General features: G+C 47.6%; 1 protein-coding gene across 3 annotated transcripts; it reads right to left on the bottom strand.

Moving 5' to 3' along the window:
• Positions 1-2,789: 2,789 nt before the first annotated feature.
• E2f6 (E2F transcription factor 6) lies at positions 2,790-19,517 on the bottom strand. Of its 3 annotated transcripts, none has more exons than XM_090337437.1 (7): positions 19,177-19,517; positions 17,668-17,722; positions 13,719-13,935; positions 11,768-11,923; positions 9,032-9,146; positions 5,307-5,454; positions 2,790-3,970 (listed from the first exon to the last, which is right to left on the bottom strand). In XM_090337437.1, exons 1-7 carry the CDS (start codon positions 19,276-19,278, stop codon positions 3,954-3,956), a joined length of 810 nt encoding a protein of 269 aa, XP_090193563.1. In that variant the 5' UTR covers positions 19,279-19,517; the 3' UTR covers positions 2,790-3,953. The 3 variants fall into 3 exon arrangements, with proteins under 3 accessions (XP_090193563.1, XP_090193565.1, XP_090193564.1); XM_090337439.1 differs by having other exon boundaries at positions 2,790-3,967; XM_090337438.1 differs by having other exon boundaries at positions 13,719-13,932.
• Positions 19,518-19,880: the final 363 nt, after the last annotated feature.

The raw sequence follows: 19,880 nt of genomic DNA, 5'->3' as shown, positions 1-19,880 counted from the left end.
GACAAACAATACCAAATGTATAGGCTTCAAAAACCATCTAATTTAGGGCATTCACTAGTATTAGCTAAGATACATCTGGAACACTGACAAAGTGATCATTTTATGTATGATAACGGGAAGTAATTTTTTTGAAAAATAAACTTTAGTGGAACAATCCTGAAGGATACACCAGAGGAAAAACAGGTTTGTTTTTAAACCAGTTTAAGGTTATCAGCCAATTTGTTTCAGTCACTTTTGAACTCATGTTTTAGGAAATTTAAAATTTTTCACACAGTCTTTATACCTGAAAATTGTGAATTCACTTTATTAACAGGAATAGGATCTGAAAATACCTGCTCAAAGTCCATGGTCTTCTCTAGTAGTAACTACTTACTTCATGGTCAGAGAATAAAAAATCTGAATAATTAGTGCTCTACTAGATGGCAACCTTATATAAATTTGCATTATCATATTAGTAGCAAACAGATTCAGACTTTTTATTGAGTGATCTAAACATCTCAACTTTCTGATCATAATCAAAAGAGTCTCAGGTGTGTCAAAGGCTTAAACACTGGTGTCACGTGAGACTGTTCTAGATATTGGACTGGACTGAGTTCTTTAACTCACTGGCCAGTGTTAGAGATTAGTGAGTAACAAATTGACTGTTAAGTCCACCATGAAGAAACACTGCAGAAAGATCAGGTAGAGGTTCTCTTCCATTAAGTGTTAGGGCTTCAGACTGCCCAAAGCTCTGCTGCCGTGTGGTTAATAACTGGAAACCTAGGGCTTTGGTTACTGTAGCAGGGGAGAGCTACCCTGTACCCTCTACCTGCTCTTTCCTTCGACAGCAGTGCAGTGCCTGGCTGTGTGGTGGGAAATGTCCTGGAAAAAGTATTTTTTGTCCCTGGGCACTGGCTCATACCTGTAATCAGAGTTACTTAGGAGGCCCAGATCTGAAGTTTGTGGTTCAAAGCCAGCCTAAGCAGAAAAAATCTGAGACTCTTATCACCAATGAATCAACAAAAAGCCAGAAATGGAGGTGAGGCTCAAGAAAGTAGAGCTCAGCTTGAAGCAAAAAAAAAAAAAGCCAAGCAAGCATTTGAGATGCTGAGTTCAAGGACACACACACACACACACGCGCACACACACACACACACACACACACACACACACACACACAGACATTAGAGTCAAGACTTATCTGGCTGCTACTCTAAGTCCATATGTTCACCAGGAGTTGTGCAGTGTTTGGAAAAAGGGAGCATAAGGCAGGCACTAATGTGTGCATGCGCACTGCCTGCCTGAAACCACCACCTACCGTCTGCCCTTATTATTGTTGTTGGTCATGGAACTTGAACTCAAGGCCTGGGCTCTGTCCCTGAGTTCTTTTGTGCCAGGCTTCTGTTCTACCATTTTGAACTACAGCACCATTTTCAGTTTTCTAGTGGTTCCTTGGAGGTAGAGTCTCATAGCTGTCCTGCCCAGGCTGGCTTTGAACCATGATCCTCAATCCTCAATCCTCAGATCTCGGCCTCCTGAGTTGCTAGGATTGCAGGTGTGAGCCACCCGTACCTGGCCTCAAGCCGCCCTGGGTTGCTCCCTAATAAGGTGCCCCAATCACCAGAAGTAGCCATGAAATTAGTGCCCACATGAAGGGGTGTGGAGAGGAGGAGGGGGCTGAGGAGCTACCCATGGTTCCTCGAGTTCTCCAAACACAAGACCAAACATCCAGAGATGGAGTGGAGGAGCTATTCATTTATAAAGTACAATTTCTGGGGCCAGGAGTGTGGCCTAGAAGAGTGCATGCCTAGCAGACATGAAGCCCTGGGTTTGATTCTAGTACCATATACACAGAAAAAGTTGGAAGTGGTGCTATGGCTCAAGTGAGTAGAGTACTAGCCTTGAGAAAGCTCAAGGACAGTGCCCCAACCCTGAGTTCAAGCCCCAGGGCTGGCAAAACAAAGCAAAAGTACAATTTCTTTCTTTCTTCTTTTTTCTTTTGCCAGTCCTGGGCTTGAGCTCAGGGCCTGAGCATTGTCTTTGAACTTTCTCAAGGCTAGAGCTCTACCACTTGAGCCTCAGCACCACTTCCGGCTTTTCTATATATATGTGGTACGGAGGAATTGAACCCAGGTCTTCGTGTATGTTACGCAAGCACTCTACCACTAGGCCAAACCCCCTGCCCCCAAAAGTACAATTTCTATAGACACAATTTCATTTTACCCTATAGCAGAGCATCTGGCACAAGCTGGGAACTGTGGCTCAACCTTTGGCAGGGATTCTTAGGGCTTTGGCTTGGGGAACACTATCTGCTTTAGTTCCCACAGGGGTCTCTTTTTCACAAGAGGATTTTGTCCTCTGCTAAGGTTTAAGGCACCCCACATCACCTGATAACCTGTCCAGGCACTCCTCATCTTCACTCAGCATCAGTGGAATCCATCACACCCGGCCACTAGTCCCTGGGACAACAGCGCCCCCTGCAGGTTCCCTTTGGCTGACTGGGCAAGTGAACTTTGTACATCCTGGGGGCCCACTGCTAGTTAGCAGCAGTGGCAGGCATCTAGGAAGTAGCCGGTGGCCAGCAGAAAGCAAAGGCAGGATGGGTAAAACCTGCTACAATGGATTACTAGCCCTACAACTGTGTTTTTTTCTAACATTTTAAGTATGGATCCCTTTGTAAAATCTTTTTCTACATGCCATGAGTTTCAAGCTGTTGCAAATCTTTCTTACAAAGTGAGGTTTAAAAAAAAGCATCCTAGGGAATAGACAAGCCAGGTTTGAAGAGGCCTATTTTACAATCACTCATGCACTGATTTGTCAAACATTTATTGAGCATTGTTTCTGGGCTAGGCACGGAGCCAGGCGTTGATATAACAACCATTGCAACCAAGTCTCTCAAGGAGCTCACAGTCTAATGGTAAACTACTGAGTAAACTGAGGCACAGAGTGGTAAATGACTGACCCACTGAGGTAGAAAGAGCTAGGTGCTTGCAAATTTGGGACAAGAACTAGACAGAGGGTAGGAGGCAATTCACAAGAAGAGGACCCTTCTGCTGGAGGAGCGAGGCTGCACACACACACACATTCCAAAATCTGTGGGCAAAAAGCTTCACCTTGTGCCCAACTGCACCATGATTGAAATTCACTGGATTAATCTGTTCCCTTGGGACATTTCTCTATTGCCCCTAAAAGTGTCAGGACAGGCCACCGAATTACTGAGACACAGTAACTCACAGGCAGCTGGAAATCAAGAAGGATCAGACCTCAATTTCAGCACGGGAGCCACATTGAAATATGTGGGTGAAATCCATGGACTGGCAGGTACCAGCACACTTCTCCAGGTAGAAGTTTGGAAATGCTCTCCTGTAACCCTCGTCCTGAGGATTCTAATAAGTTAGATAGCGAGGAAACTAGAGCACTTGTCTGCCACTTTCCATACACACATGATTTGAGCTGTACAGGGGTAAAAAGCGCCACTCAGACACATTTCATCAGCGACCTATACATTATACAAGTAAGTATCTACAAAGGCATCACATCGAGACGCGTGGGCAGCACTTCACTGCACGCGTGAACCAGTGTAAGGCAATTTCCTTTGTGACGGACCGCAGCATCCTTTGGGGAAGGGCAGAGTCCACGGGGAACTGTCCGTGCCTGGCTGGCTCATGTGTTTATGATCAAGTCATCTCAGGAGGCCAGGCATCTACTTCACTGACAATAAGCAGTGAATAATTCAAGAGCTGCTTTCCAATGCTCAAAGTGTAATTCTTCAGTTATCTAAGAAGGGAGCCACTCAAGGCCACTCCTGCCCCCAAGGCTGCTTGCTGCCTGCTGCCTGCGCAGGGGTGCACTTCGTGGGTGATTTATTGCTCTGAGAATCACACCGATGCATAATTCATCTGTGTGGGACGCTCCAGAGAACCATGATCCATTTTGCAAATGCCATCCACTGCTCACTTCAGGGGCCTCTTCCTTTACTGAGGACTTTCTTCTGAAAAAAGGACACAGAAGAGAAACAAAATCTAAGTGATGGCTCAAAATGTAGGCAGGTAGGCAGGCAGGCAGGCAGGCAGGCAGGCAGGCAGGCAGGCAGGCAGGCAGGCAGGCAGGCAACTGAGCATACAATTCAACCACACACACACACACACAAAAGACCTGGTACAGTATCCCTAGCTGCTGGAGAGGCAGAGATCTGGAAAATCAAAGTTAGAGGATGGTGAGAGGGCAGAAATACGGCCCAGCTGTAGACAGCCTGCCTACTAAACATGAGGAAGAGTTCAAACCCTAGCACTGCCAGAAAATAAACAATCTTAATTAAGAACCCATACTCCATAGCCAGGTATTAAAGCCTCATACCTGTAATCCTATCTACCCAAGAGACCATAATTCAAAGCCAGCCTAGGCAAGAAAGCCTGGGAGATGCTTATCTCCAATTAACTACCAAAAAGCCAAGGTGGAGCAGTGGCTCAAGTGGGAGAGTACTGCCCTTGAAAGCTTGGGGATAGTGCTGGAGTTCAAGCTGGGTAAACCGAACAAAACCCCATATTGTATGGTAACGGCAGAAAGCTCCTGCTTGCAGTCTCAAGAACCAAAAGCAAATCAAAGTTGCAACTGAGAAGTAGCTGTGAGAATGAGCCTCTCTTAATTGCTCAGATACCACCCCCCACTGGCCTGACTGCAGGGCCAGCTAGAGCGCTGCTTTTAGCTATCAGAATGATGTAAAACTAAACTAGGAAGTCAGAAAAATTCGAAACCACACAGTAAGAACGATTCTACAATTTCCCCCCCCCCCCTGGTGGCAGTGTTCAGGGCCTGGGCTCTGATCTTTTGCTCAAGGCTAGCACTCTATCACTTTACCTACAGCTCCACATTCGCTTTTGGTGGTTAACTGAAGAGTCTCACAGACTTTTCTTCCAGCTGGCAATTCTCAGACCTCAGTCTCCACAGTAACTGGATTATAGTTAAGATTATAGTTTGCAATTTTCTTCTCTTTTCCTTTCTTTTTAACTTAAAGTTATTGTGGATAGGAAGAGTAGAAAGACACTTTACACTGTGGTTTGATTGGTCTTTTTTTGAGACAGATCCCAGTATGTGACCCAATTCTGGACCAGAACTCATTATGTAGTCTAGGCTACCCTTGAACTTGAGATTCTCCTGCCTCTGCCTCTGCCTCCAGAGTGCTGGAACTGCACATTACCAAGCCCAGCACCAAAAAACAAAAAAAAAAACAAAAAAAACCCTGAAAGGTTAAAATATGCTTTAGTATTAGTAAGTACTTAAAACTTGCCAGACTCTTACATATCTACAAGCACAAAAGGCAGGCTTACCTTTTCCAGAACCTTGTGAGTGTCTGCTCTTAGAGGAAGAGGTCCCAGCTCCGTCAGAGGCCTTGCCCTTCAGGTGGGCCTGCTCCACTTCACACAGGTACACGTCAATGGGCCCCTTGGTGCTGCGGATGTGCACAGTGATTGAGTCCTGCCAGGGACACACACCACAGACAGGATCAGAGCCTTGCCCGGCATGCATTCACCTCCGGAAACCACAGGGGCCGGAACCAATCCCCAAGCACTTCTTAATGTAAGTCCATTGAACCACCGACCTGTCTAACTCCAGCAGTGGTGCAGGCCTTGCTCTACCTGCTGACCCTTTAGACAGCATCCACCCTGGAGAGTCAAAACTCCAGTGTTTTGATGACAAAGAACTCTGGAACGCTGTGGCCTAACATGACTGGGCTGTATTTGGACTTCTACACCAGTGGTGAGGTATTGAGGCTAATGGGAGGACTGCTCTCTGGATGAAAAGAACTAAGAGAAGATCAAATAGAAATACACCTCATGTTGTTCAGACACACACGCACAGACTATCAGGGACTATCAACTATGACTTTTTACCGCTTTGGCTCCCCTGAGCCACTGAGGAAGGACTCAGTGTGCTTCTGGCCAGGAAACTAGGTGCTCCTACCAGAAGCTACGCCCGCTCCTGAGGCTTGCTTTATCGTCGTTTCCCCTGAAGTTGGTTCGGCTCTATGCAGGCACACTTCTTCCCTTTCACCTCTGGTCCATGGCAGCTGAGTGACACGGCTTCTCAGAGGATCTCCCAGCCTCATGTCCCCCTTGCGGTGGGTGGCTGGCACACTGTCCCTGTCCCAATTACTGAATTCTGCCATTGGGGTGTGAAGGCAGACAGAGGTAGTGTTCAACCACACAGACCTGGGTCCTACCTATAAGAAGGAAGCCAGAGCTGGACTGGAGGCCTCTCTGCCAACCCTGCCTGATGCCCTCCAGCCTTTCCCCAGATCTATGGGGAGCCAGAGGCCACCTATCCCAGCACCAGTGCCAATAATGACTGGCCAGCGGGCCTAACCTGCACAGCTGTCCAAACTGGCTCAGAGGAGCTCAGCGACACCAGGCAATTACTGTCCGAAGCAGCTCACAGAATTGGGAAGTCAAAGGAGGGTGGCTTTTTATGGCCCAAATAAGATTTATTTGTATAAAAAGTTCTGGCATTGCTGGGTACTGTGGTTCACATCTATCACCCTAGCTACTGTGAGACTGAGGCCTGAGGACTGGGATGCCAAACTAGTCTGTGAGATTCTTCTTTTTTTCACCAGTCCTGGGCTTGAGCTCAGGGCCTGAGCACTGTCCTTGAACTTTCTCAAGGCCAGAGCTCTACCACTTGAGCCTCAGCACCACTTCTGCCCTTTTCTATGTATGTGGTACCGAGGAATTGAACCCAGGTCTTTGTGGATGCTAGGCAAGCACTCTACCACTAGGCCAAACTCCTGTCCCTGATAGAGCTTTTTTGCTCAAGACTAGCTCCCAATCCCAGAGTTCAAGTGCCCAACACTGCCCAAACACCCTGGCAGGAAGGTCCTGAGACACTTCTCTCCAGCACAAAGTGGGCAGGGGAGCACCAAACTAGACTGGGAAGAACTAAGAACAGTGCCCAGACCCCGAGTTCAAGCCCACTACTGACACTCACAAATGTTTCAGCATCTGTGCAATAGCCCTTGTTGGAGAGCAGCTACAACTATGGACCACCACCACCATCAAGTCCCCACGTGTGGCTGAGCTGAAGGTAGGCTGCTCCTAATGGAGTCTGGAGTCACTGGCAGGTCACGTGGGCCGCACGTGGGCAATGGCGCGCTGGGAACGGAGGAAGCGGGGAGGTGAGACTGTCCCTCTCCACAGCAATGAAGGCTGGCTATGAGCAGAGCCACGTCTATCTGGCTGTCAGGACTTGACCAAGCTGCTTCAGAGGACAAGGGCTTGCTTCATCTCCAGCCCAGCAAGGACTTTCAATACAACTTCCCTGAAGGAGAAAGCTAAGCTAGCAGCTGATAAAAAACAAACACACACTCTCATTTCCATTCTAAATCTGCATTCCAGATCTGCAGGAAGTTCACGCCCTAAGGCCTCTCCCATAACTGGAGCTTCCTTGGAGATCTTAAAGATCGAGGCCATGCCAGCCAAGTGCAGGTGGCTCACACCTGAAATTCTAGTTACCCAGGAGCCTGAGATCTGAGGGTAGAGGTTCAAAGCCAGCCTGGGCGGGAAAGTCTGTGACTCCAATGAACCACCAGCACGCCAGAAGCGGAGCTATAGCTCAAGTGGTAGAGCACTGGGCCCTGAGCAAAAAACCTCAAGCACCCAGTCCTTGAGTTCAAGTTCCAGCACTGGTTGGTAGTGTGTGTGTGTGTGTGTGTGTGTGTGTGTGTGTGTGTGTGTGTGTGTGTGTGTGTGTGTGTGTGTGTGTGTGTGTGTGTGTGTGTGTGTGTGTGTGTGTGTGTGTGTGTGTACACAGCTAACCTCTCCCCGCCACCATTTCTCTACCTACCCAAGAAGTAGAGATCTGGTGATCTCAGCTGAAGAGTTCACAAGATTCCATTTCAACAAATAACGTTGGCAGTGGTAATGTGTGCCCGCCACCCAAACCTGTGGGAAATGTAATTAGGTGAACTGTAGTCCAGGCCAGTGAGGTGCTGGTGGCTCGTGCCTGTGATCCTAACAACCCAGGAGAATGAGATGTGAGGACTGAAGTTTCAAGTCAGCCCAGCAGGGAAGTCCATGAGAGCCAGAAGTGGGGCTGTGATTTAAAGTGGCAGATCACTTCTGAGCAAAAACGCTCAGGGGCGGCCCCTAGGCTCTGAGTTTAAGCCATATAACTAAAGGGCCAGGAATTTGGCCTAGTGGTAGAGTGCTTGCCTAGCATGCACAAAGACCTGGGTTTGACTCCTCAGTACCACATACATAGAAAACTCGGAAATGGTATTGTGGCTCAAGTGGCAGAGCACTAGCCTTGAGAAAGCCCAAGGACAGTGTTCAGGCCCTGAGTTCAAGCCCTAGGACTGGCCAAAAAACAAAACAAAACAAAAGCAAAAAGGGTCAAAAGTACGCCTCATGTGGTAGAGCACCTTGGCCTAGCAAGCCCAAGGACCTGAGTTCAAGTCCCAGTGCTATGAAAAAACTGAAGCCAAATTGCCTGTGTTTGAATATGGTTCTGCTATTTTGTGCTACTAAGAAACAAACATGCTGGGCGCTGGTGGCTCATGCCTGTAATCCTAGCTACTCAGGAAGCTGAGATCTGAGGGTCATGGTTCAAAGCCAGCCCCAAAGTCCATGAGACTCTTATCTCCAATTAACCACCAGGAAACCAGAAGTGGCCTTAAGCTGAAGAGCTCAGGGACAGAGCATAGGCACAGAGGTCAAGCCTCAGGACTGACAGGGAAAAAAAAAGAAACAAATGTAGGGGCTGGGAGTTTGGCCTAGTGGTAGAGTGCTTGCCTAGCATGCAAGAAGACCTAGGTTCGATTCCTCAGTACCACATACATAGAAAAAAGCTGGAAGTGGTGCTGTGGCTCAAGTGGTAGAGCTCTAGCCTTAAGAAAGCCCAAGGACAGTGCTCAGGACCTGAGCTCAAGCCCAGGACTGGCAAAAAAAAAAAAAAAAAAAAGAAAGAAAGAAAGAAAAAAGGAAGTAAGAAGTAATATAAGGCAGCCTTAGCAGGCAGCCCACCTCCCTCTTGAACGCTGGGTAAGTGCTGGGTTACCTACTTCTCTGGGAGCTGGCACGTCCAGCCTGGTTTCCTCGGGCGCCTTCACTGCAATGACAATCTGTTCGTGGAAGGCCTGGATGCTGCGAATGTCTTGATAGGTGACATAGGCCAGCGTGGAGAGTGGTCAAGGACTCTAAGCAGAGGACAGCTACTGGGCAGCTAATTTATTGTATATAATACAAAGGCAAGTATTAGAGGAGCATTAGCTTGTAGGGCATACAAACTCATGATTAATGAAAGTAGTTACAAAATAATCATTCCACAGATATAGGATTATTTCTGATACAATGCTTAAGATTTTACAGTTTTATAAACTCTAAGACACCTACTGTGATTATGAATTTCTGGGGAAAATAAAGTCTGAGTCCCTCACAGACACACGTCATAAAGGTGCACCCATCCCTACTTTTCTTTCCAGGCTGTTATAGGGCTGGTTGGTGTTTAGAACTCCACAATACACTATAGACATTATGCATTTTCTATATATTCACATCTATGGCACAGTCTTCTTTAAAGATCAGCACTGGTGACTCACGCCTGTAATCCTAGCCACCCAGGAGGCTTAGGTCTGATTTGAAGCCAACCTGGGCAAGAAAAGACCATGAGACTCTTTATCTCCGATTAAGCACCAAGAAATCAGAAGTAGAGCTGTGGCTCAGGTGATAAGAGCATTACATTAGGTTATGCACAAAAGCTCAGTGCCCAGACTCTGAGTTCTAGCCCCAGGGCTGGCACATAGACAGATAGACAGACACAAACACAATGACATTTTAAGTAATTAATAAGCACAGTAAATTATTAATAGTAACTTAAAATGGAACAAACAATTAAAACACATGGAAGTGATGGAAGTTCATTTAACACATGAATGACTCCTCGAATTTTCCATTTAACATTTCTGACTATGGGAAACCAAAATCATGGAAAAGGAAACCCATAAGGATGGGGACTCCACAATAGCCAAATTCTCATCGATTCCATTACTACGAGAACTCAGAAAAAATACTGGTGTTTTGGGTGAGAATCCTCTATAATAAAACCCATAAAACCTACAAAAAAATAAAGTTTCTCTTTTGGCGAGGGGGTGGTCAGTTGTGGGGCTTGAACTCTGGGCCTGGGTACTGTCCTGAGCTCTTCAGCTCAAAGCTACCGCTCTACCACTTGAGTCACAGCACCACTTCTGGTTTTCTAGTGGTTAATTGGAGATAAAGAGTCTCACAGACTTTAGTGCCTGGGCTTGCTTTGAACCACGATCCTCAGATCTCATCCCTCCTGAGTAGCTAGAATTAGTATGAGCCACCGGCTAGGAAAAGTTTCTTAAGGCTATTGTTTATTCATGCATTTCCCCTCTTCTTTTTTTTTGTGCCAGTCCTGGGGCTTGAACTCAAGGCCTGAGCACTGTCCTTGGACACTTTTTGCTCTAGGCTAGTGCTCTGCTACTTGAGCCACAGCACTACTTCCAGGTTTTTCTGACTATGTGGTACCAAAGGAATCGTACTCGGGGCTTCATGCATACTAGGCAAGCACTCTAGCACTAAGCCATTCTCCTGGCCTGCATTTCCCTCTTCTAAAAGTAGTCCTCATTTTACTGTGTGGATTTTTTTGCATCCTATTTTCATTGTATCACCTACAATTTGTGCTTTTAGGTATCGCTCCAGTGGTAGTTCATTCAGTTTAGAAATAGATTGTACTTTGTGCTCCTATACCCTTTATTTCCCAGAAATAAATTCTAGTTTATAAGTTTGGAAAAAAACACTGCCAGGTACAAGTGGCTCATTCTTGTAATTCTAGTTACTCAGGAGGCTGAGATCTAGGACTGCAGTTAAAAGCTAGCCAGGGCAGGTAAGTCAATGAGACTCTTATCGCCAATTAACCACCAGAAAACCAGGAGTGGCTCAAAGTGTGGAGCATTAGTGGCCTTGAGTGGAAAAACCTCAGGGACAGCGCCTGGGCCTTGAGTTCAAGCCCATGACCAACAAATAAAGGAGTAGAAAACATAACTCATAAAACCAACAACTATGGACAGTACAATGTCAGCATGGAACTGTCAGTGAACCACTGAGGTAGTCCCACAAAAAAACTCTAGGCAATAGTGAGCTGTGTGGTTCATGTTTGTAATCCTAGCTACTCAGAAGGCTGAGATTTGAGAATCCTAGTTCAAAGCCAGTCCAGATACCAAAGTTTATGAGACTCTTATCTCCAATTAACTATCAGAAAACTGGAAGCAGCTGGGCCCGATGGCTCCCTCCTATAATCCTAGCTACTCAGGAGGCTGAAATCTGAGGATCCCAGTTCAAAGCCAGCCCAGGTACTAAAGTCTTTGAGACTCTTATTTCCAATTAACCATACAAAACTATGGTGCTGTGGCTCCAGGGATAGAGTGGTAGCCTTGAGCTGAAGAGCTCAGGGACAGTGCCTAGGCCCAGAGTTCGAGCTCCACAGCCAACCAAAAAAGAAAGAAAGAAACAAAGAAAATTGGAAGTAGCACTATGGCTCAAAGTGGTGTAGCACTAGCACTGAGCTGAAGAGCCCAGGGACAGAGCCCAGGCACAGAGTTCAAGCCCCACAACTAACTACTACTACTACTAATAGTAATAGGAAATAATAATGAACTGTGAAGTCCACACCACAAATCCCTACCTTGCTGAAGCTGTAAATTAAATCCCTAAGCTATCCTTTCACAGAATCTGCTTCAGAAGCAGACCTTTTCTAAAGGTACCCACTTAAAGGATATCTCTCATTCTCCTTGTCGTCGGTTAACTCGAACAGCTGCTGAGCGCAGTCCTTGATTAACTCGTCCAGGGCATCTTCCATTGCGGACAGGTCAGAGAGTTCTTCCTGCAGCTTCTTCTGTTGGGGCACTGCTCCAAAGTTGTTAAGGTCAGACCCTCTTTAAAAGCAAAGACAAGCACAGAAATCCACCCTTAATAGCTAGGAAATCAGAACTGCAATTTTACATATGGAAACAAGGCGTGATGGCTATAATTCATAAAAACAGAATTTCTTACTGTATATATTGTGTCTGGATGTAATTATTTTAGCTTATGGGTTTGGGGAGTTTTTTTTTAATGCTGGTTCTAGAGCTTGTAATCAGGGCCCAGGAATTGTTCCATAGCTGTTTTTGCTCCAGGCTGGTGCTCTACCATTGAAGTCACTGCTTCACTTCCAGCTTTTTTGATCTAAAATAAGTCTCATGGACTTTCTTGCCTGCCTGGCTTAGAGCCTCAATCCTCAGATGTTGGCCTCGAGTAACTAGGATTACAGGTATGAGCCGCCAGTACCCACTGGTTACTGTTCTTAAAAAAAAAAAATCTATTCTTTCATTATTAGTGGCTATTCCACCATGATATGACTGAGAATAACCACTTTCTTTCCATTGTTGATGCACAACAGTGTCCTCCTTGTCTGCAGGCCTTCCTCGGCCACCATCAAGCCTACCACTAGCGGTTCAGAGTGCTGGGGTGGACCCCCAAGTGAACGCACCCAGAGCAGCCCTGGCTTCTGTCTGTACTATGAAAAATGTAGCTTCTTTATGAACCTTTTCTTCTAATAGTCAATTATTTACTATATGATCTTTCCACCTGCCTGGAAAACATCTCTAGGTGCTTGTATGCAGCAACTGCTTCTTCTGGTCCCAAATACTGGGCTGCTGTAAACCCCCCAGCTTTTCTCTTCTGCATGACTACTCAGGCCGCAACCTTTGGGCCTCTTCCTCTGGGATCTCAATTGTGCAAGCTCCTTAGCAGTTGCCTTCATGAGGAACACCGTTTTTTTGTGTGTGTGTGTGCTGGTTCTGGAGCTTGAACTCAAGGTCTGGGCGCTGTCCCTGAGCTTCTTATCTGCCCAAAGCTGGCACTCTGTCACCTGAGCCACAAGTCCACTTCTGGTTAACTGGCTTTTTGGTGGTGTCACAGACTTTCCTGCTCAGGCTGGCTCCAAACTGTGATCCTCAGATCTCAGGCTCCTAAGTAATTAGGATTACAGTGTTGGACACTGACACTCGGGAGTTTCTAATTTACTTCAGGGCAGTGTACTCCAAAGTGATGTCTGGAGCCCACTAGTGTCACAATCATTCAGGGTACTTGCTGGGAATGCAGATTCTTGCCCTGCCCCCAAGCACCTGAATTTCTACTAGGGGAGGCATTCTAGGTGTTCTTACACTGTGCCTGGGAGAATCCGCTTTCAACCTTCACAGATTTTCTCTGCATCAATCACTAAAGAAATACTTTGAAAAACAAACATTTAAACCTAATCACTTTACTCCATTTGGCTTTTCTGACTGATAATCTATGCCTATAGTATCTCCTGGTCCTAAGTAGTAAGAACAGTTTAAGTCCTTTATGGGACAGTAAAGGAAAACCTTGATTTTCTTAGTTCTCTTATAACAAATGTAATAGGGTACTGATCACTCATGCTTCTATTCCTGGCTATTCAAGAGGCTGAGAGAGGAGACAGCCCAGAAAGCAAAGTCCATGAGATCTTTACCTCCAATTAATCACAAAAGGCCACCAGCTCAAGTGGTAGAGTACCAGCCTTGAGCAAATAAGCTAAGGAGAGAGCATGAGTCCCTGAGTTCAAGTCCCAGTATGGGCACACACACAAAGAAAACTGCATCTTACTGTCTTACATTGCTAGTTTTGGGCAAGAGTAAAACTGTCAAGAGACATGCAATGAGACCAACTTACATCCACCGAATATGGTTCTTTGATTTTTTTTCAACCAGATCGATTCCATCTAAGACATTGGTGATGTCGTACACTCTTCGTTTCCGCACACCCAGTTTGGTTGCAACCTTGTTTAGGTCAAGAATGCCCCCAGGAGCAGATCTGACAAGATCCATAAATTTTCGAGTTAAATAAACCAGTGAAACATCAAAACGAGGTCTCTTCACTTTTAGCGCTTCTGGGAAACAAAATAAACACATTTATAAAATTTTAAGTTAACAGTCTCACTTCATTTAAGCAACTGCTTATTTCTTCTGATTGGAAAACCTAAGTTCCTATGGAAATTCCTCTAACTGGATAGAAAATGTGGTGGCCTATCCCCAGTCTACACAAAGGCTTTAGTTTCAGTAAAAGTGTTGAAGCTATGACATCAGTTTCTGTTGAACACATTCATTTTGAGTCTACTGTCCCTTATGTTTGTATATACATCCCTGGTCGGGTATAGAACTAGGAATGTTTTTTAAAACTGAATTTTGCCATTGGTGTTAAAGAATCTATTAGAAAGCAATAGCCAGGACTTGGTATTTGCTATTTTGTTTTTATCTATGTCACAGTTCAGCAAAGATGGCCCGAACTAATTTTCCTTTAAGGGAATTACAACACATCTGAAGAAAAGTGTTTAGCCCATTTATTAAAACGTTCACTACTGGGCCGGGAGTTTGGCCTAGTGGTTAAAGTGCTTGCCTTGCATGCACGAAGACCTGGGTTCGATTCCTTGGTACCACATACATAGAAAAAAGCTGGAAGTGGTGCTGAGGCTCAAGTGGTAGAGCTCTAGCCTTGAGAAAGTCCAAGGACAGTGCTCAGGCCCAGAGCTCAAGTCCAGGACTGGCAAAAAAAAAAAAATAAAATAAAATAAAACAAAACGTTCACTACTATTTCCGCATTAACAACTAATGCATGAGGGGAAATCCAATACTTACCTTCATATGGTGTGAGGTGCTAGCCCACACCATCCTAGAACCTCACTGTATCATTAGGGATGCTGGTTTTTTTTTTTTTTGGGGGGGGGGTTGGTGCTAGAGATTGAGCTCCGGGCTTCACATATTAGCCTGCCCCCAGTCTTTATTTTTTTAAGTCAGGGTCTTCTTATATAGCCTAGATTAGGCATTTACAATATTCCTGTCTCAGTATCTCCAATACAGGGATTACAGATATGGGGTACCATGCTGGCTTCATACATACAGATTTTAAAATGCAAAGATAGGATTATAACATTTTATATTCTTTGTTGTGTGTGTTTGTGAACTCAGGGTCTGAACACTGTTCCTTAACTCTTCTGCTCAAGGCAATGTTTTACCACTTGAGCCACAGGTTCTGCTTCCAGCTTTTGCCGGTTAATTGGAGATAACGGTCTCATGAGCCTCCCTGCTCAAGCTGGCTTTGAATGGTGATCCCCAGATCCTCCTGAGTGGCTAGGATTACAGATGTGAGCTCCCAGTGCCCAGCCTGTATTCTATTCTTTTAGTACAACATGCAAACATGTGGCTGCCTACTTAACATCTCGAAGTCTTTGCTCAAGTTATCCCAATACTGAAAATTCAGACCATCTCAACTTTCCTATTTTGCACTATAATTCAATGAACTTCTTGCTATGAAATTATTCTATAGATCCTTATTTCTTCCCTGGAAGTCAATTCCAGGATGTGGAATATTTTAAGGAACTGTAGCCTGTGGAGCTGCTGGGCTCAGTTGTACATGGAGGGAAGACTCCTTCTCGCGTGAAGGCTGCTCTCTTCCTCCTTCCAGAATGACAGGTAGCAAGCAGCGGATGAAGCGACACTAAACACGCCGTAGGCCTAGGAAGCCACGTGTGTGGGGTCAGCAAGGGAAGAGGGCTCCGGGCCCCGGAGGCAAGACTGCGGTGAGCAGGGCAGACCTCTCAAGGCCTTGTGTGTTCATCCCTCCACCCCGAAAATAAATCCACATCTGAGGAGCCTCGGCTTCCTGAAGAACTTAGGATGCAAATCTACACTGGGAAAACTGCACTGGCAGGATGAGAAGTGCGGGAGCCCATGTAGAAGAAAAGGACCCCAGGACCCTGGCCTGGGAGTCAGACCTTAGACTGAGAGCACTGCCTCAAACACGGTCAGGACTGTGGCCTCTTTAGGCAGAGAAAACAGAACTTAACTCTGACTTTGGGCAATTTATCAACCCCTCCAGTCCTTAGTTTGTTCAGTTATAAAGATATCCTATAATGACGTGCTGCTGCACTCATTCATGCAAAGTTGTGAACACACTGCCAAGCCCTGCACGAGAGCAGTAAGTGTTGGCTGTCACGGTAGCTCGGTGGGTGGCGTGAGCGTGATGAAAGAAACCTTGCAAAGGGAAAGGTGATGGAACTTGGTGATCAACCACGGTGGACATTTATGATTTATATCTGGTCATCTCTGCATTGCAAATTGGTAAAAATAAGACCAAATGAACAGGAAATGGGGGGAGGAATCTATCACAAAGGTCTCCCAGCACCATCCATGTTCCTCCAAGAGGCCATGTCAGGAAGGGTGAAGGCAGGCAGGGGGCCAACCCCATGCCACAGCCCAGCTACCTTCAATTCTGGTGGCAACAGCCAGGAATTCCTCTCACAAGAATTACAGAGGGGTTGGGAACATGGCCTAGTAGAAGAGTGCTTGCCTAGCATGCACGAAGCCCTGAGTTTGATTCCTGGGTACCACATACACAGAAAAAAACTAGAAGTAGTGCTATGGTTCAAATGGTAGAGTGCTAGCCTTGAGAAAGCCCAAAGACAGTGCCCAGTCCCTGGGTTCAAGCCCCAGGACTGGCAAAAAAAGAAAAAGAAAAACATCCTTACATATGTATCATTCCTTTTAAATTGACAAATACCTTTTAAATTTCCCACTCCTACACTGGGAAAATTGCACTGGCAGGATGATGAGAAGTGGGGGAGCCCAGGTAGAAGAAAAGGACCCCAGGACCCTGGCCTGGGAGTCAGACTTGGACTGAGAGCACTGCCTCAAACAGGGTCAGGACTGTGGCATCTCCAGGCAGGGTGAACAGAACTTAATTCTGACTTTGGACAATCTATTAACCCCCCCCAGTCCTCAGTTATGAAGATATCACAATCCATAATCCTATTATGAAGTGCTACATACTTCTACACATGTGATATTAAATGTTTACATGGAATCTAATCAAGATTATTTGCAGCTCCATGACCTCAGATACATCATTTCTCTGTATAAACAAGTCAAATTCCATCTTCCAGCTATTTGAAAATAACTCATTGGCCGCTCACCATACTATGCAACAGAACCTCATCTACCACCCCCCCACTCCTTCCAGCCTCTTGTGCCCTCCCAGAGTCTATCAGCAAGATCATAGGGACTTTATGACACTTCTATTTTTTTTTCTTTTTGGGTGCTGGTCCTGGGGCTTGAACTCAGGACTTGGGGGGCTATTCCTGAGCTTCTTTTGCTCAAGGCTAGCTAGCATTGTACCACTTGAGCCATGGTGCTAATTCTGCCTTTCTCTGAGTAGTTTATTGGTGATAAACAGTTTCACAATGGTGGCTCAAGCCTGTAATCCTGGCTACTCAGGAGGCTTAGATCTGAGGATCAAGGTCCAAAGCCAGCCCAGGCACAAAAAGACCTGAGACTCTTATCTCTAACCTCTAGAAAACAAAGTGGGCCTTGGCTCAAGGGTAGGGCTATAGCCTTGGGCTGAAGAGCTCAGGGACAGCGCCCAGGGCTAATTCAAGTCCCAAACCCACCCAAATAAATAAATAAATAAATAAAAATGTTTCACAGACTCTCCTGCCCAGGCTGGCTTTGAACTGTGATCCTCAAATCTCAGCTTCCTAACTAGCTAGGATTCTAGGTGTGTCTGGCATCCAAAATCTAGGGCTTTTAACAAACTACAAAACCTAAAACCTATTTGGCAATTGACTTACTTCTCATGGACACATATTGTACATTGTCTTCTAAATTAATCCTTATTTTGGATGGCTAGAAAAAAAGAAGACATAAAAAAATTAAATAGCAATTTAAGAGCAAAGCAAATCAAGAGCATTTTACTTCATAATATACAGGGTTTTCTTTTCTCGCATGCTGAGGTAGTAATATGGGTGTAAGAAAAGTCACATTCCCAAACTTGTAATCTTATCTGACCACATTTCCCAAACTGCAGTTCCATAGTGGAGAATAGCAATACAAATGCAAGTTCATTAAGGAACAGAAACTAATCTGTTGACAGCACTAGGTTATTGGAGACAAAAAAGAAGGGGGGCGCAGTGACAGGAATATGGCCTAATGGTAGAGTGCTTGCCTAGCATGCAGGAAGATCTGGATTTGATTCCTGGGTACCACATACATAGAAAAGATGGAAATGGTGCTGTGGCTCAAATGGTTGAGCTGTAGCTTGGAGGAAAGCCCAAGGACAGAGTTCAAGCCCCAGGACTGGCAAAAAACAAACAACCACAACAACAAGAAAAAACAAACAAACAAGGAACACAAGGTCAAGACACCATGCTCAACTCTGGAAGGCTCAGGAGAGGAGACCAAGTGTCCGGAGAGAAACAAAACAAATGGTTGCCTAACAAGACACGCCTTCCTACGGGAAGAAAGGCAGAAGAGGACCCTGGTAACACCAGGAAAGATAAAAGGGAACGGGAAAATGAGAGGGCTCCAGCAGGCACTGGGGCCAAAACTACAGAAAGTAAGGGTGCAGGCTCCGCCTGCAGGTGACTGGTCAGAGATCCCAGCAAGGCACGGTGTGATAAGGAGGTGATCAAGGGCGGCAGCGAAGACACAAACTACCTTTTTCCAGAAGTCTGGCTGGGAAAGGGGAGGACAGGTGACATTAGAGAGATGGATTTAGCTTGCTATTTGAGGAACCAAGGACTTGGCATCTGAAGGCAGGCTCCTCTGCTGACTTTCCTAACCATGTGCCAGCCACTAATATGTCCAGGTCTGTCTGGCAACTGTGACACACAAATGGTCTCTTAGGGCTGCAGTGAGGACTTCGATAAAAACGGGCATGGGGACTGGGCGTGACTCGGGCCGTGCTGAGTCGTAACAGAAAAGGGTGGATGGAACCCCCGGAGCACGGGGTTTGGGCTAGACAAGGAGGGTATCACGGGTGCTCTCCCCCTCGGCCCCTTCCACCACCTGAGCCACACCTCCACGCCCAGCATCCCTGGATGTCTCCCTGGAGGTTGAGTTTCCCGGGCTCCCCAGGCCGGGCTAGCTTCGAGATCGCGGCTTCCTGAGCAGCCAGCTGACAGGTGCCGGCCTGTAGCTGACCCCCGGCCCGGGCGCCCCGTCCCCGCCCTGTCCTTCTCCTGTCAGCCGGGGTGGGGGGGGGACGGCGGCGGGCGCGGGGGCGCCGGGGAGGAGGGCGCGCCGGGGAGGGGGACGGGGAGGGGGGACCCCGGCCCGCGCCAGCCCCCGCCGCCCCTTACCAGCAGGCTCTCCACATTGATGGGATCCCGGCAGCGGCGCCGCACCGTCTCCTGCGCCGGGTCCACCAGCAGGCTGGGCAGCCTCCGCGCCGGCTGACTCATGCTGCCGCCCGCCGGCCCGGGCCTCGCGCCCGCGCGCTCTCCCGCCGGCCCGGGCCGGCTCAGGCGCCGCTCCCGCCGGGACCCGCTGCACGACGGCCGCCCCGAGACACCGCCCCACTCTCTGCAGAACGACGCGCGCCGCGGCGGCCCCGCGAGCCCGATCGCTCCCGCCGCCGGCGCCAGGGGCCGCGAGGGGGACGAGGGCGACCCGCGGCGCTCAGGACGCCGGGCCCGCCATGTTCCCGCCTGCGCAGCGCACGGCGCTCTCCGCGCAGGCGCGGCGCCGGCCCGCGGGCCCGGGAAACCCGGAGCGCGGAGCGCGGAGAGGACCGAGGGGAAAACCCGGAGCCGGAGCGCACGGAGAACCGGCCTGGGAATGGTGGAAGCGGTGTCTGGGAGCGCGCGGGGCGCTGATTGGCTGCGGCTCGCTCCTGCCCCGCCCCCGCTCCCCTCCCCTGCTCGCTGATTGGCTGAGGCTCGCTCCCTCCCCGCGCCCGCTCCCGCTCCCCCGCCCGCGCGCGCGGCTCGGGGCTGTCTGGGGAGCCTGGGGGGCAGCGGGCGTGGTCGGGACCCGGGTCCCCCCCCCCCCGCCGGGACTCCGC

Source organism: Megascapheus bottae, chromosome 7 (genome assembly GCF_031878675.1).
Source record: "Megascapheus bottae isolate mThoBot1 chromosome 7, mThoBot2.hap1, whole genome shotgun sequence".
Taxonomy (NCBI): Eukaryota; Metazoa; Chordata; class Mammalia; order Rodentia; family Geomyidae; genus Megascapheus; species Megascapheus bottae.
The sequence above is the reverse complement of the archived record's forward strand: the minus strand, read 5'-3'. Positions and strand labels throughout refer to the sequence as shown.

Excerpts from the sequence above, each read along its gene's own strand:
- E2f6 (XM_090337437.1), bottom strand. The coding sequence starts at position 19,278 with ATGAGTCAGCCGGCGCGGAGGCTGCCCAGCCTGCTGGTGGACCCGGCG. Across the intron at positions 17,723-19,176 it reads TCAATGTGGAGAGCCTGCTG|CCATCCAAAATAAGGATTAA; the intron begins GTAAGGGGCGGC and ends CTTTTTTTCTAG. Across the intron at positions 5,455-9,031 it reads ACGTGCCAGCTCCCAGAGAA|GACTCAATCACTGTGCACAT; the intron begins GTAGGTAACCCA and ends TGTCCCTGGCAG.